This window comes from Podarcis cretensis (assembly GCF_951804945.1).
Source record: "Podarcis cretensis genome assembly, chromosome: 14".
NCBI lineage: Eukaryota > Metazoa > Chordata > Lepidosauria > Squamata > Lacertidae > Podarcis > Podarcis cretensis.
Window position 1 is genome coordinate 3437411 of NC_137183.1, and position 13555 is coordinate 3450965.

The 13555-nt window shown below is 45.5% G+C and overlaps 1 protein-coding gene and 1 long non-coding RNA gene across 2 annotated transcripts in view; one reads left to right on the forward strand and one right to left on the reverse strand.

The window, feature by feature from the left end:
* The window catches only part of LOC307203027, a 180261-nt gene that overhangs the window by 36078 nt on the left and 130628 nt on the right, over positions 1-13555 (forward strand). The window lies entirely within an intron of this gene.
* LOC307202909 (transient receptor potential cation channel subfamily M member 1-like) overlaps positions 1-13555 on the reverse strand; it is a gene marked incomplete at its 3' end in the record, with an annotated part of 30330 nt that overhangs the window by 2319 nt on the left and 14456 nt on the right. Inside the window, exons 6-12 of the mRNA XM_079953304.1 lie at positions 11850-11973; positions 10115-10187; positions 8797-8897; positions 8086-8259; positions 4607-4741; positions 3707-3757; positions 18-158 (exon numbers count right to left, since the gene is read on the reverse strand). Coding sequence (XP_079809430.1) covers positions 18-158; positions 3707-3757; positions 4607-4741; positions 8086-8259; positions 8797-8897; positions 10115-10187; positions 11850-11973 — 799 coding nt within the window. The remainder of the gene's footprint in view (positions 1-17; positions 159-3706; positions 3758-4606; positions 4742-8085; positions 8260-8796; positions 8898-10114; positions 10188-11849; positions 11974-13555) is intronic.

The following is a 13555-nucleotide window of genomic DNA, read 5'->3' on the forward strand; positions in this document are numbered from 1 at the left end:
TTGTGACAGATTCTTACCCTCTTTGGCCCAAATAAATTGTTGTACAGGGTTCGGAAGCTCTTTCGTGTATAGTTGCAACGATATGCCCCTCCCATGAGATATTCAAGGACCAGGCCAATGTCAATGAGGCTGATGTGGTAATCTGGTGGCAGATTTCCCTAGAAAACCCCCAAATAATTGTTTTGAAGCAAAATGTAAGCACGAGGGTATATATTTAGGACACAATCTGACACACATTTATGAGATTTACAGTGTCTAATTGTACCCAAGCATAGACAAAAATCTGCTCTTTAATCTCAGGATCCATCATGCAAAATGTGGTTATGATATTTCAAGAGGTATCCACATGCACAGTACACAAACTTATTTCCAAAATATGTGGTAGATTAATGCTACAATCCTATGCACACTTCTCTGGAAGTAGTTGCCATTAAACCCAGTGGGGTTAAATGTATGCCTAAGCAGAAATGACTTCTGAATTAGAAGGACTGACATCTGATTGAACTGGCTTAAAGTTTTGCTGTTACCTCCAATGACTAGCACAGGCAGACAGGCCAGCCCAACCAGCTGGTGGGTCCCATGTGGGCCGAGGTGATGTGTGTGGTCCTGCAAAGGGTGCCCACAAAGGAAGATGTGGGTGCTCATTCCCTTATTGTGGGGATGAGCAGACAAGCAGTTGCCTGCATGGATATATGCACCTTGGTAAATTGACACAATAAATTGTTGTCTGTATTCACTCTGTTAAACTGAAACAGAACTACACCAGGGTATGACTAACTCCCATTTCTTATCAATTTTAAATAATAATTAAAAATGGAGGGAATATCCCAAATGTTTTGCTTTGCAAAATCCTTTGCTGTTAAAAATCTTCACTCACTAACCAAGAATTTCATTCTCGCCACTAGGACTGATTCACCAGAGAGGGAATCTCCCAGATGGCTCCCCTATTGTTTTTTATCTCTATGAAATGGCATCTTTGAAAGCATTAGAAATGGCTGTGTTTTGACTAGGTTTTACATCTTCCACCTAATCTGATCAGCTTTTGTCTATTTGGAGCTTTTATCCATTCAAGAATTCAATTTTCTTAAGGGCAGTTCAAAGTTCTTTCAATAATGCAGCAGAGGGAAGCTCCCCTCCCCTTGGTTGATATTACATTTGTACCAGCCTCTCAGATGGGGGGAAGGAAGGATCAACACATTCATGGGAAGCTGTTCTGGAAAAACCCTCACTGAAATGAGCAGAAGCTGTGTAAAAGCCCTACTGGGATCCGTGACCTTGATCCTTTCCAGTAGCACAGTGATGGTGTGAGTAGGAGTGTGTGATGTAGTCAGTTGCTGTTACAGGACACAGTTGGGAAAACCAGCAAGCAGGAAAACCAGGTTGAGTGCCTATCAAAACATTGCAGCCGGCCTCTCCTGCCACTAGCTTCAGTGTTAGCCTATGCAGCTGCTTGTGAATGAGCTTCACAAGCCTGCAGATGCCTGAGCACATCTCTGGGTGTTCTTGGTTCTGACAGCTGCTGCAGGGAACACAGAGAGCCTCCCTCCCAGCACCTTTGATCCCCATCCATTCACTCCACTGCAGCAACGTATCTCTTTGAAGAACAGGGAAGTCACTTGTTTATGGGCTGCTGAGTGAACAGCCCATCGGGATGTTGTGGCTCAGGATTCTCAAACTGGGACCCACTGCTTTTTAATGGTTAGGGAGAGTGAGAAAAAGGATTCCCTTCCCACAACTTGGGAGAAGACAGTGCTCCCCATCTCAGTTTGGGTAGGAGATGCCTCCTCTGTCCCCTCCTCCCCAACTTCTGCTCTTCAGAGACACACAAAGGGTATCAGGGCAGCCCTTTGGTACAGAGAAACCTGACCACCTGGTGCTATTAAGCAAACTCATGTTCATAACAATTCACAGCATCTCTATGCCAAACAAGCTTTTGATTAATCTGCAGCCCTGATTTGGTAAACAAGTAGGTTGTATAACCTTCTCTGTCATATTGTTGAAGATTGGATGGTTACATTTAAAAATCTGGCATGCATCCTGAATCTCTGATCTGAACACAATGCCTCCTTGTTTAAGCTGGTTGTCTTTTATGTGCCTGAGTATGTGCAATGAGTTCTAGTCTACAAAAACATGGGACAATAGCTAACTAAGATGAAAATGAAACACTCTAAGCCATTCACCTCCATGTTAACCCAGCCAAATCCCCCAGTTTGTCGCTGAATGAGAATGAGCCACGGGAATGCAATGGAGGGGAGAGAGAGAGAAAGAGAGAGAGGGAGAGAGATGGAGAAGCATACAACAATGTGTTAATAACATTGAAAAATGCTAGCCATGGAACATGAGATATGAGTTCACAACATGCACCCAGTACACCATGAATGTGACCAGCTATGACCCAGACCCCCATGAATGCAATGTGTCCTTTCTTATTTGCTAGTCTCCCTTCTCTCAAAAGAACATATGAGCCATTCTGCTGGATCAGACCAGAGGCCAGGGTAGTCTCACTTTCTGTTTTCAGTAGCAACCAGTCCATTTGCCTCTGGGGGCTCACCAGCAGGGAGGGCATCATCTCCCCTTGCTGTTCCCTTCAGAAGTCTCCTGCCATTGAAGGCAGGCTTTTCCACACATTAGTTATCATCGCTAACAGAAAGCTTTTTAAGACTTCCATTCTTCATGAATGTGTCTTATCACTTTTAAAAGCCATATAAGTAGAAGACAATTTTTATTCACAACTATTTTCTTTCAAGCCTTGGACTTTGTTACTTAACCCATATGTGACTCTTTTATGGTTTTACATACATCATTTTATTTGAATGCTGCATTTCCACAGTTCAAAGCATGCTCAGGGCGGCTTGAAGCATGAAAAAATTCATAACTACAACATAACGAAAGTAGTCCTAAAGAATAAATAAAACATTATAACCTAATTCACACTGCAAAAACCATTGCATGGACTGAATCCCAGCTATCCTTTGTAACTTGCACTGCCCCAAATTTTGTGATGCAGTTCTCCAACCAACTAATGTGCTCAAAAATGTATAGAGGGAAAGTGCGCATAGAAATGCACATATTGGTGATAATAACATATAAAAGATGCATTTTATTAGGGGAAATTGCTTTCAAAATGTGTGTATTAGTTAAAACTGCATATAAAATTTTATTAAGAGAAATCCACGCTTAAATGCTGCTGAATTTTCATGAGGATTGGGATCCCCCACCATCAAAACTGCTGTGCAATTGTGGAGAAGTGAACACAGATTGGAAATGTGAGAAACACAGAGAAACTGTCTTTGACAGATTCTTCTCTCCCTAAGTAGTATCTTGTGGGCCCAATGGGTTTGACACATACGTCTACTTCATGTGTCAAACAAATAGGAGCTCCCTACTCTTGGGAAAATGCAGAATGATTTTGCACCCCTCCCCCATTTTACCCCCTTCCCAAATTTTACCCTTGTTTCCCTTGGATCCTCCTTTCTAATCATTCCATGTTTTTGCAATGACACTTCCAAATAACTACATATGCAAGAAGCTGACTTTATCATGACAGAAAACATGCAATTTTTGAAGAAACATTTTGGAGACTACATGTGACACACCATCAAATAACACATGATTTTCCTGTTGACTTATGCAATTGAGATAAGTGTGAAAAAACATTTTGCTCATCTCTGCTTCCATTCCCAGTCTGAAAACATTTCTGCCATACCTTTTTTACATCTCTGACAAGCAGATGAAGGGTATTTGGTGGACCCAGTCTCTGAAAAAGACAACATGGCCAGGCACTGTCAGGAGAATATTTCATATGGGAATGGTTTAATAAAAGCATCCTCTTATTTACACCAGCCTGTGCTGGCTAGGGCAGATGGGAGTTGTAGTTCAAAACATCTGGTGGGTCCTAGGTTGGTGAAGGCCCATTTGCACCAATATGGGAACTGTACCAGCTCCTGACCACGTCCACCTCTCATTGCTGCCCATTCCCTTTCATACTTTTCCTCTCTCAAACTCCTCCTCCTGCTTTTTACTTCATTCCTCCAAACCATGTTCTCTTCCAAAAGTGGGGCTGGATCCCACACTCTCTGTCCACTACCACAAGTCCTCTTGCACTAGTGGATGGGCGAGTTTTAATGTAGAGCAACAGAAGAATCAAATGGAACAGTTGCACTAGTGGAAACTTGTTGCACAACAGATTTGTGCAACAAAGCTACCAGCAACCTGCTTGTGCTTTCTCTTGCACAACAACATTCCAAGGGAGCAAAGCAAAGCTAGTGGAACAAGCATACTGCTCAGTGACTTTAACTTAGCACAACATTGGATACAGCCGTTTGTTTCCAAGGCCCTGATCCTTCTACACCTGCTAGCCTAGGACCTCCTCTTCAAGATCTGTCAAGAACAGTTTAGTCTATGACAGTCAGAGGCACACAGAATCAATACAGATCTGCAAGGCAACTGGTGCCTCTTAGGATCAGAGCAGCACGACCAGTGGGAGTTGTGCACTCCCACCTCTGTGCGCATATCATCTCTTGGCATATTATCTCAAAATGCCCTAGCATTAAGAGCACACCCGCCCCCTTGATGTTTTGGAAGGGCTCCTAGAAAGTTCACTCACAGTGTTGTAAAGCTCTTCCAGTCGTGGGATGGTGAGGAAGCGCTGCATGCTGACGCCGTTTTCAATCAGTAGCTTCACAAAGTCCACCCGATCCAGCACAAGAGCATCGAGCATCGCTTGCTCTAGGGAATTTACCTACAGAGAGGATGGAATGCACTATGAATTGAAATTCCAAATATATAGAAACAGTGTGAAGATACCATGTTGGAAGACCTGCTTTGTCAAAGGCTGGTGTTTGGGAGGTGTCACCATCATCTGTGGCCAGAACTTTTTTTCAGCTGGAACTCACCAGAACTCAGTTCAGGCACCTCTCAGGTGGCTGCCATTGCCATTCTAAGATAACAAGGGTTTGTGGTGAGTTCTGGCACCTCTTTCCGCAGAAAAACAACACTGCCTGTGGTCTATTTCATTACACATTACATTTATTTCACATTGAGCACAGATCTGCATGTGGTTCCCCCACTTCCTAATGCATGCACCAGGACCATGTGGAGGCTGCTGTGAATGACTGTACAAGTCATACAGTGACAGTCCCCACGTGAAGATGGTGATTCTCACTAACAGTGTTCTCTGATAAGTGCTGCCTGGAGCAAGCGGCGGAGCAAGCTGATCGAAGCAAGCCGATTGGGGCAGGCCAGGGCAGGATGCTCTGTGGGGCCTCCAAGGAGTCTGCCTGCCTCCTTCTACTCAGCTGCCCTACAGTTGAGGGGGAGGCAGCGGGTGCAGTGGTGGAGGAAACCGCTTAGGCACCCGGAGCGGCAAACATGACGTGCACCTGGGGGTGGGGTGTCGCTATGTAGTACGCATGTGCGGTGTCGCTATGTACCTGGTTTGCCGGTGGCACAGTGCTGGGATCCTCTGCTCGCGGCTGCAGCTGCGAACGGAGGATCCTCTACATGTAGCTGCAGCCGCAAGCAGAGGATCCCGGCACTGCGCCGCTGGCAAACTTCTACGTAGCGTGCTTGTAAGGCTTCACTATGTACAGCGCATGTGTAGTACGTAGCGACGCTGCACATGTGTGCTACATAGCGATGCCCCACCCCCGGGTGCACATCATGTAGAGGATCCTCCATTTGCTGTGGCGGCAGCGTGATGGCTGCTTGCGCCACCGCAGTGGGGCACTGCCTTGTCACCCCTGGAGATGTGGCAATGGGAGCACACCACCCCCGCCCCCCATTGCAACGCCACTGGGTGGGCGGAACGTTTGGGGCAGCATGGAGCCTGAAGGCATGCTACAGGCCCCACGGTGAGTGCTGCCCGGCATTTTCTCAGCCCCCTCAGTGGTGACACCCGGGGCGGCTTGCCCCCACCGGACCCCCTTCCTCTGCCCCTGCCTGGCAGCAGTCCCTGCCCATCCCCTGCATGCTTGAAGCACACAAGGTCTCCCACAAGCATGAGCCAGACCTCATCTCTTTTTTAATGTCTCACCTACACAAAGCTTATGCATTACTCTGGGCAGTTACCAACAAGGATGGGGAATGTGTACATTTTGGTTTCTCTCGGTTTCTCATTTTTGTAGTCTTAAGTTCAGCTCTCCACATTGCCACATCAGTTTGTGATTTAAAAAACTCAAAGTAGCTTCTCGTGGATATTCTTGTGCAAATTTCCCCTGCTATGCACCTCTTAAAATGCAGTGTCCCCGCATATACACCTTTTTTTAAAGCAATTATCCCTTATTTAATGCACTTTTGTAAGTTAGTTTCAATAAGACATGTGTCCCCCGTCATGTGGAATAACGACTCAAGACAACGTGCTATGGGATTAAATTGGCCACAACTTTATTAAATTTCAAATGTGGGTAGACCTTGGCTCAGGCATTGGGCATTCTCCCTCCCCAGTCCCCAGCCGGGGACCTAGGGAGCATCAGGGTTATCCAGTGTTTGAGTGGGGGATGGGCCGGCTCTGGAGAACATATGTTCAAGCAGAGATAGCCGCCGCCGTTATGCCGCTGCCGCAGGGGAGAGCAATGACAACCTTTCGGCGTACGGTCAAAGCCTCCCTTCAGAAACCCCTTTAACGGGGAACCCTGGTATCGCCGCCGCAAAGAGGAAGATGGACAAAAGGATTCCGCCCAAGGCCTGATACTGCCAAAGTTGTGACGTTTTGCTACGGGAAAGGCGAAACCTGCCAATGCAGGGAAATTCCTTTCCGGCTCTTTAACAGCGACCTTAACGTAGCAGCGCCCGCATACCTGTGAAGAAAAGTTAACCTGCAAAATAAGGCATTAACTGAGGGTGGGTAGGGTGGGAGGAGCCAAGTGAGGATTCCCAGGTAAGATCCTCCCTCTATTGTGTGGGCAGGTAATCCGTCCCCTACCTGGCCTGGTCTCCTTGGCAACGCTTCCCCCAGGTGGGATTGGACAACTGATGGGGTAGACGGAGACCTCCAGGTATCCACCTGAGGGAAGGCAAAGCCAAGCCTATGCTGATGGAGCCGCTCCAGATCCAGGGGCTGCGCGCGTCCACGCAAAGGTCGCCCCCCTGTTTTATGCTGGGAGTGGTCATTACACAGTTCAGTAAAGAACTCCACTGCAAAATTTGGATAAGTGTGACTTTCGAAGGATGGCTGTGTTTTGGCTCACCTATTGTTTCAGAAAGCTCAAATTAGGTAAGCTCACATTTAAATGTGATCTGAACTGAGTTTCTCCCCCATCCCTAGCTATCAATATTTAAAACCAACTATTAAAACTACAATGTAAGAAAAACAGAGGACTGTAGGAGTTAAAACAAGGCATTGGATAAAACACATTATTTATGTTAAACCACAGTTTGGGAACAGCTATGGCCCCCAGAAGTTGTTGAACTCCCAACTCCAGCCAGCATGGCCAGCAGCCCAGGATGACAGGAGCCAGGATCCAACAACATCTGGAGGGCTACAGATTCTTCAACTCCTGTGATTCACCAAAAGCCCATCTAAACAAAAGTTTTACATGCATTCCAAAATGTGCAAAGGGTGGCTTGCTTCATGGTTCAGGTGCTGTTTTAAAGCCCAGATAATCAACCATGGAATAAATCCATTCTGTAAGCATATGAAGGGCCACTTCAGGTAAAGATTCTGGCTTCTGGAGCCTGCATCTCAAGGGCACATTCAGGCATACTTGTCATTTACACATGGTGCCAATGGAGGTGGGAAAGGTTATACCCACAAGCTATACATGAGTGATAGGCCAGAAAGGACCAGCATCTCTCTGAAGTCATCTTGTGATGCATAGCCACAAAACAGGGGGTGAAGCCTCTAAAACCCAGCACCATGAAGATGTCTAAAAGGTGCACTGAAATACTTTTCTTCTAAAAGGGCAGCCAAAGCCACCGTGCAGTTTAGGCCCAGCTGTTCTTCAGGGGACTTCTCTCCTGCCAGCACAGATAGAAAGATACATCTGAAATTGGCTGTGAAACTGGAAAAGCACAAAGGAGTAAATGATCCGGTGAAGACAATTGGCGTTCAGAGCAATGGAAGGGCAATGCCATTTTTAAGCTCACCCAGTTCAGTAGCTCAAGTTTCCTTGGATCTGTTTCTTCCTCCGGTTCTTCTTTCTGTTTCCCACCTTTCTTTTTGCCTTTTCCTTTCCCTCTTGCTGCTTTTGCTTGAGGTGCCGGAGATTTCTTCTCCTTTTCTGGGGCTGTCCCATCCGTAACTGCAAGGCTTCCCAATGGCTGCAGTTAACAGGACACAAAATGGAGGTTCAGGGGTTGCTGAGCCCCATATGTCCCTGCCTATGCATATACCAATCAACATTTCAGTCTGCATCAGGGATTCTAACAAAAACCTGGCCAGTAGACCAGGTGAAAGACTGAATAAAGGGGCTACAAAAAAACCCCAGGTTCAATCCCTGGCACCTCCAGGTCGGGCTAGGAATGTCCTCTGCTCAAAACTCTGGGGGACAACACTAAGCTAGGATAGAACAATGGCCTGGCTCAGTAGAAGGCAGCTTCCTGTGTTCCTACTTCCATTTTACAGTTGAGGAGCACTGAGGCTGAGAAAGAAGCAATTAGCATGCAAGACCTGCAATTGCAAGGATTCTCCCCACCCTGATGCAACTTTACTTGCTACTGAAATCCGTGCTGATCTACTGCTAATTGCCCAATCTTCCCTGATGTAGAGCATCATATAGCTGTCCAACCTAGAAGTGGGAGTGTGGTGACATTTTATTTTATTTAAAAAACAAATAACCTCTCTATGCAAAGATTTACCGGCCAATGATGCCCAAAGACGAAGATTTGACTGCGTGCAATATCCACACGGTTCCAGGCCAGTGCTAAGCTCAGCTGATCTGGTGCAGATGCATTAGTACCTAAGCAAACAAGCAAGTATTTACCACTCAGCGTATAGAATCTCAGCTTTCTGCCAATTAAATAAGCAAGCAAGCAATTCAGAACTCCAGTCCTACTCACTACAATGGAAGTATTTTCTCCTTCAAGAAATATATCAAATTGTTAGTTTCAAAAGCTACAAGAAAAAACAGCTTCAGCTGGGAGGCAAGAATGAGATATGTCTTTTTCCTATCTTTGGCAAACTGAGTGAACTGAAAACATAGAATTGGTGGGGAACTGCGTATCTCCTCTGTCTCCACTGGTATGCTTGCTATGCACGTCTGACATAGAAGGTATGAATGCAGGGAGGCACACATGCTTGCAACATTAATGTCTTACTCATCCAGGAGCTTCTGAAGTGTTCAGAGGCCTCTGGGTGACTGTAGCAGCTGCTGACAAAAACAATAGCTTGGATCCAAAGAACTGAGTTGAAAGTGAAAATGTTTTAGAACTGTCCTCTGAACTTTTGCATAAGCGGCTGAAATACTTCTCACCATGCAGCACTGTGATTTATTGTGGCTGTCTTACAGTTGAAAGGCAGGGTGACTGAGGAAGACACAGGCTGTCACATATATCACTGTTCTCTTGTTTGGTCACAGCAAATCAGATCACTGCTACTACAGTTCACCTAGTGGCCTTTGTGTATGGGATGGCTGGTTCAAGTGCTGCTGCATGGAGCAGACCATAGATGATGCATTGTGCATGAAGAAAGTCAATGTGACTGGTTGTGCCAACTCTGTATTCAGCGTAAACCATTTGCAGAAGGTGGAACAGGCCAAGAGTCAAACATGTTCAAATTTTAAAACCAAAGAAGGGCTCCTCTTTTCTTCCATGTCCTGAGTCATATTAGATTATCAAAAAACCTCATTAGCATACTTCTCCTCCCATCAGTTTTTAAACATTTAGCACAAGTGGCCATCAATGTAATTTATTGTGTTGCATTAAAAGAAAAACAATATCTTCTAGCACATATGATCCCAGGGTAGAAGGAAAAGTTCAGGAAAAAGAATGTAATGGAAAATTCAGTACCAGATGTAGCCTCTATATGCTGTGCTTCTCTATATTCTAAGTGAGCCCAAATAAACATTTAACATTTGGTACATAACCTAGAGATTCATGAGTCAGTTGGTTTAGCCGGATATGTAAATAGAGGTGATATATTTCATCAGTTTTCCGTATTCTTGCTTGGATAGCTCACCTTTAAGTAGAGCTGTTAAGATGGACATCTCAATATCCTGCTGCCCCTCAGAGCCCATGCGGAACACTGTGATCTAAAAGTTCAGCAAAAAGTGAAGGGAAAGTGTAAGCACAACACCTCCATGCTCTACTGCTTGCATGTATCAGTGATGCTCCCAACAACTGAACACAATATCCCCCAAAGCAGTCCCAAAAAGTCAAATTTTGGTCATGCTCAGGAAGCCAGGCAAGCACTGCCCTAGGCAGGCTTCCCAGGACATGGTGTTCTGTAGATGAGGTCTGGCCACCAAGAAAGCCATGTCACCATGCGTGCCCATCCGCCAGGCCTCAGACGGAGACAGGACACAGGGAAGGGCTTCCAAGGATTCTGAGCATGCCTCTTGCACAACACAGCTGTGTTGCATGGCAGAAGCATTGGCAGGAACTACAATGGTGGGGTGAAGTTGAGTATCAGCAGGATGGGTTTAAGCGGGACTTTGCCATCATGTCTGCCCTGAGCCTTTCTCCTTCGCTAACCTCGTGCCCTCCAAATGTTCTGGACTACAACTCTCATCAGCCCCAATCAGCAGAGTCAGGTAGAATAAGGCTGCCTGATAGGCTGCTGTGCCACTCAGCTGCGGATTGTAGCCTTGGTTTTTAAATAATATGCTGCTCTGGTCCATGGAAAGGTCTGCAAAGCCATAAAGAGTATCATTCAATTTGCACAGGAGAGATGGAGAGGGAGACAATTTATCCTCAGACTGGAACACTGGGATTTAAAAATAAAAGAGGAAATGTCCTCCAATTGCTATTGCTGAAAAATGTACATTCTGTAATTTGCTTACTTTATTTTGTGAGGAGGGAGATGCGAAAAAAGTCATTTGTTGATGGAGGCCTTTAAGAAGCTTGATGGACAGATTATGTAATCAGAAGGGCTTCCCTACTAGCCCAGATGGTGGTGCCACGTGACTGGCTAAATATCTAAAGGGGTGGCAAAGTCCTAAAATGCTGATTAGCCAAAGAATGGTATTGACTTAAATCCAGTTAATGTGGAAGAGGGGTTTTTCCCTACCAGTGTCACTCCAACGTGGATGCAGATGGAATCAGGCTAAGTAACATATTCCCATTTGTCTTTCTAGTCCATAGTTCTAGTCATAGTTCAAACATTTGGAAGGCACCAGGTTGGGGGAGGCTGATCTAGGGCAATATTGCCCACACTGATCAGCAGTGGCTCTCTGATGTCCCAAATCATTATTCAGCAACACATCAGTTTTAAAGGTAACAATGTTGAACTCCAGCTCCCATTAGCCCTAGCCATCAAAACCAATGATTGGGGATTTGGGGAGCTGTAGCCCAACAACATACGGTGGGCACAACATTCCCTATCCCTGGAACTCCTCAGATCTCACTCTTGGGTCCAAACGAGAAGTGAGGGTTGGAGGTTGCGAGTGAGGAAGGTGGGTTACTTTGGGAGGTGCCTGTCACCCTTTTGCCCCGGCTGTGCCTTCCATCACGAGTGTTCCTCCTCCTCCTCCTCCTCCTCCACCGCGTGGTGTGTGATTTTTCAGCAGGAAGCTGGCTCAGGGAGGAAAGGGTTTGCTCTCTCCTCCCGCTGTGCAGCAGTGGCCTTGATCTGGTTCTGGCTGCTTTTGCTTGAAAAAGAATGTGCCCAGGGCCTCTTATTTGAGAAGCATCCCCCATGCCATGTTTGGCCCTGATACTCAATTGGTTTTGCAAGTAAAGTGTAAGATGCTTACAAGTTCTTTCTTTTTCATGCACTCCATGAGAATAACAAACAGCTGGTGAGCTTGGTTCCTGCTGTAGTTAAAGGTTTTCTGAATGGTGACAAGCAGCTGGTCCCTCAGAGACTCACTTATGATGCTAAAGTCAAGAGACAAAACAGAAAACAAACATTTTCATGCTTGGACTTCAGGAATGAAGGCAAATGGATTTGTTTGTTTGGTTTTCAGAAAACAACCCTTGGAGTACAAACTTGTGTTGCTCTTCTCAAAGTAAGTCCCACTGAATTCAATGATGCATAAGACTGCAGTCTTCATTATATAATTTTAACCAGCTTAACCAATTCTAACTGTTTAATCTTTATTTGTCTGAGCATACGGTGTAAAGCCACATCCTGTGCATGACAAATTCCCTCAAATTAGAACAGTAGTCTTCAACTTTTTAAAGACCCAGGACCCACTTTTAACCCAAGTATGTATTTAAGAATTACTCTCTTAATTTCTTATTGATTGACTGATTGCATTTATATGCCACCTTTTCCTCCAAGCTGCTCAAGGCGGCATGCATGGTTCTTCCCCACAACAGCCCTGCAAGGTAGGTTAGGCTGAGAGGCAGTGACTGGTCCAAGGTCACCCAGTGAGCTTCATGGCCAAGTGGGAGTTGTGAGCCCTCGTCTTCCAGATCTATGTCCGACTATACCACACTGCCAGGTATTTTGCTAGTTCATAAAAACAGGTCCTAGTACATCAGATGTGGCTGAAAAAGACTTCAAAAGCTATCTCACTCCTCCCTGAGCACACTGTGATGAGAGCCTTCTAACCTTGGCCAATTCCCTCTTATTTCAATTTGGCCAGCAGGCAATTCACTCAGACTCGTGAGTCTGCTGAGTTTCTCGGGAAATTCTGCTCTCTAATGAGAATGAGGTGAGAGAGCTCCCCAAAGGCTCCTGTTATCAGGGAAGCTGTTTAGCCTGAGAACCTTTATCAGATCCTGGGCTTTGCCTGACAGGACCTGAGAGATCCAGCACAGAGATGCCAGATCAGCAAGAAGCTTCTGAGGTTAACTCAGAGAGAAGAGGCCTTTGGTTTTCTCTAAAAAAAGTGGTGGGGGTGAAATTGTGAAAATTAAGCTGGTGAGTAATATATTTAAAAATGGAACATCTGCTCTGGAGCATACTGAAGTTGAAGTTCCCATTTTTATTAATACATCTAAATAATGTAATACTTAGCCTTTACCTGAAGGTTTTCAAAGCTCTCTGCATATTTTGGTCATCCTTGCAACCACCCTGTGAATTAAGGGTTGTATCTAAGGTAGTCCTACTCTGAGTAGACCCATTAAAAGATAGTTGTGCTCTTCATTTCAGTGGATCTACTGTGAGCAGAACTAACATTGGATCTGGCCTACAGGCTGTAATGATTGTTACTTTGAGGACAAAGGACTGAAATTGAGCAGTGCCTAAAAAGCAGGGGAGGGAACTCTTTGGAGTCTGAGGGCTGCATTCCCTTGCAGGCAACTTTCTGGATGCCACATTTATTTATTTATTGCATGTATAGCCTACCTTTTTTCTCCAGGGAGCTGTACACTGTTCTCTCCCTCCTTATTTAATCTCCACAACAGCCCTGTGAGGTAGGCTAGGCTGAGAGGCAGGAATTGGCCCAAGGTCACCCAGTGAGCTTCATGGCTGAGTGAGGATTTGAACCCCGGTATCCCAGTTCTTAGTCCA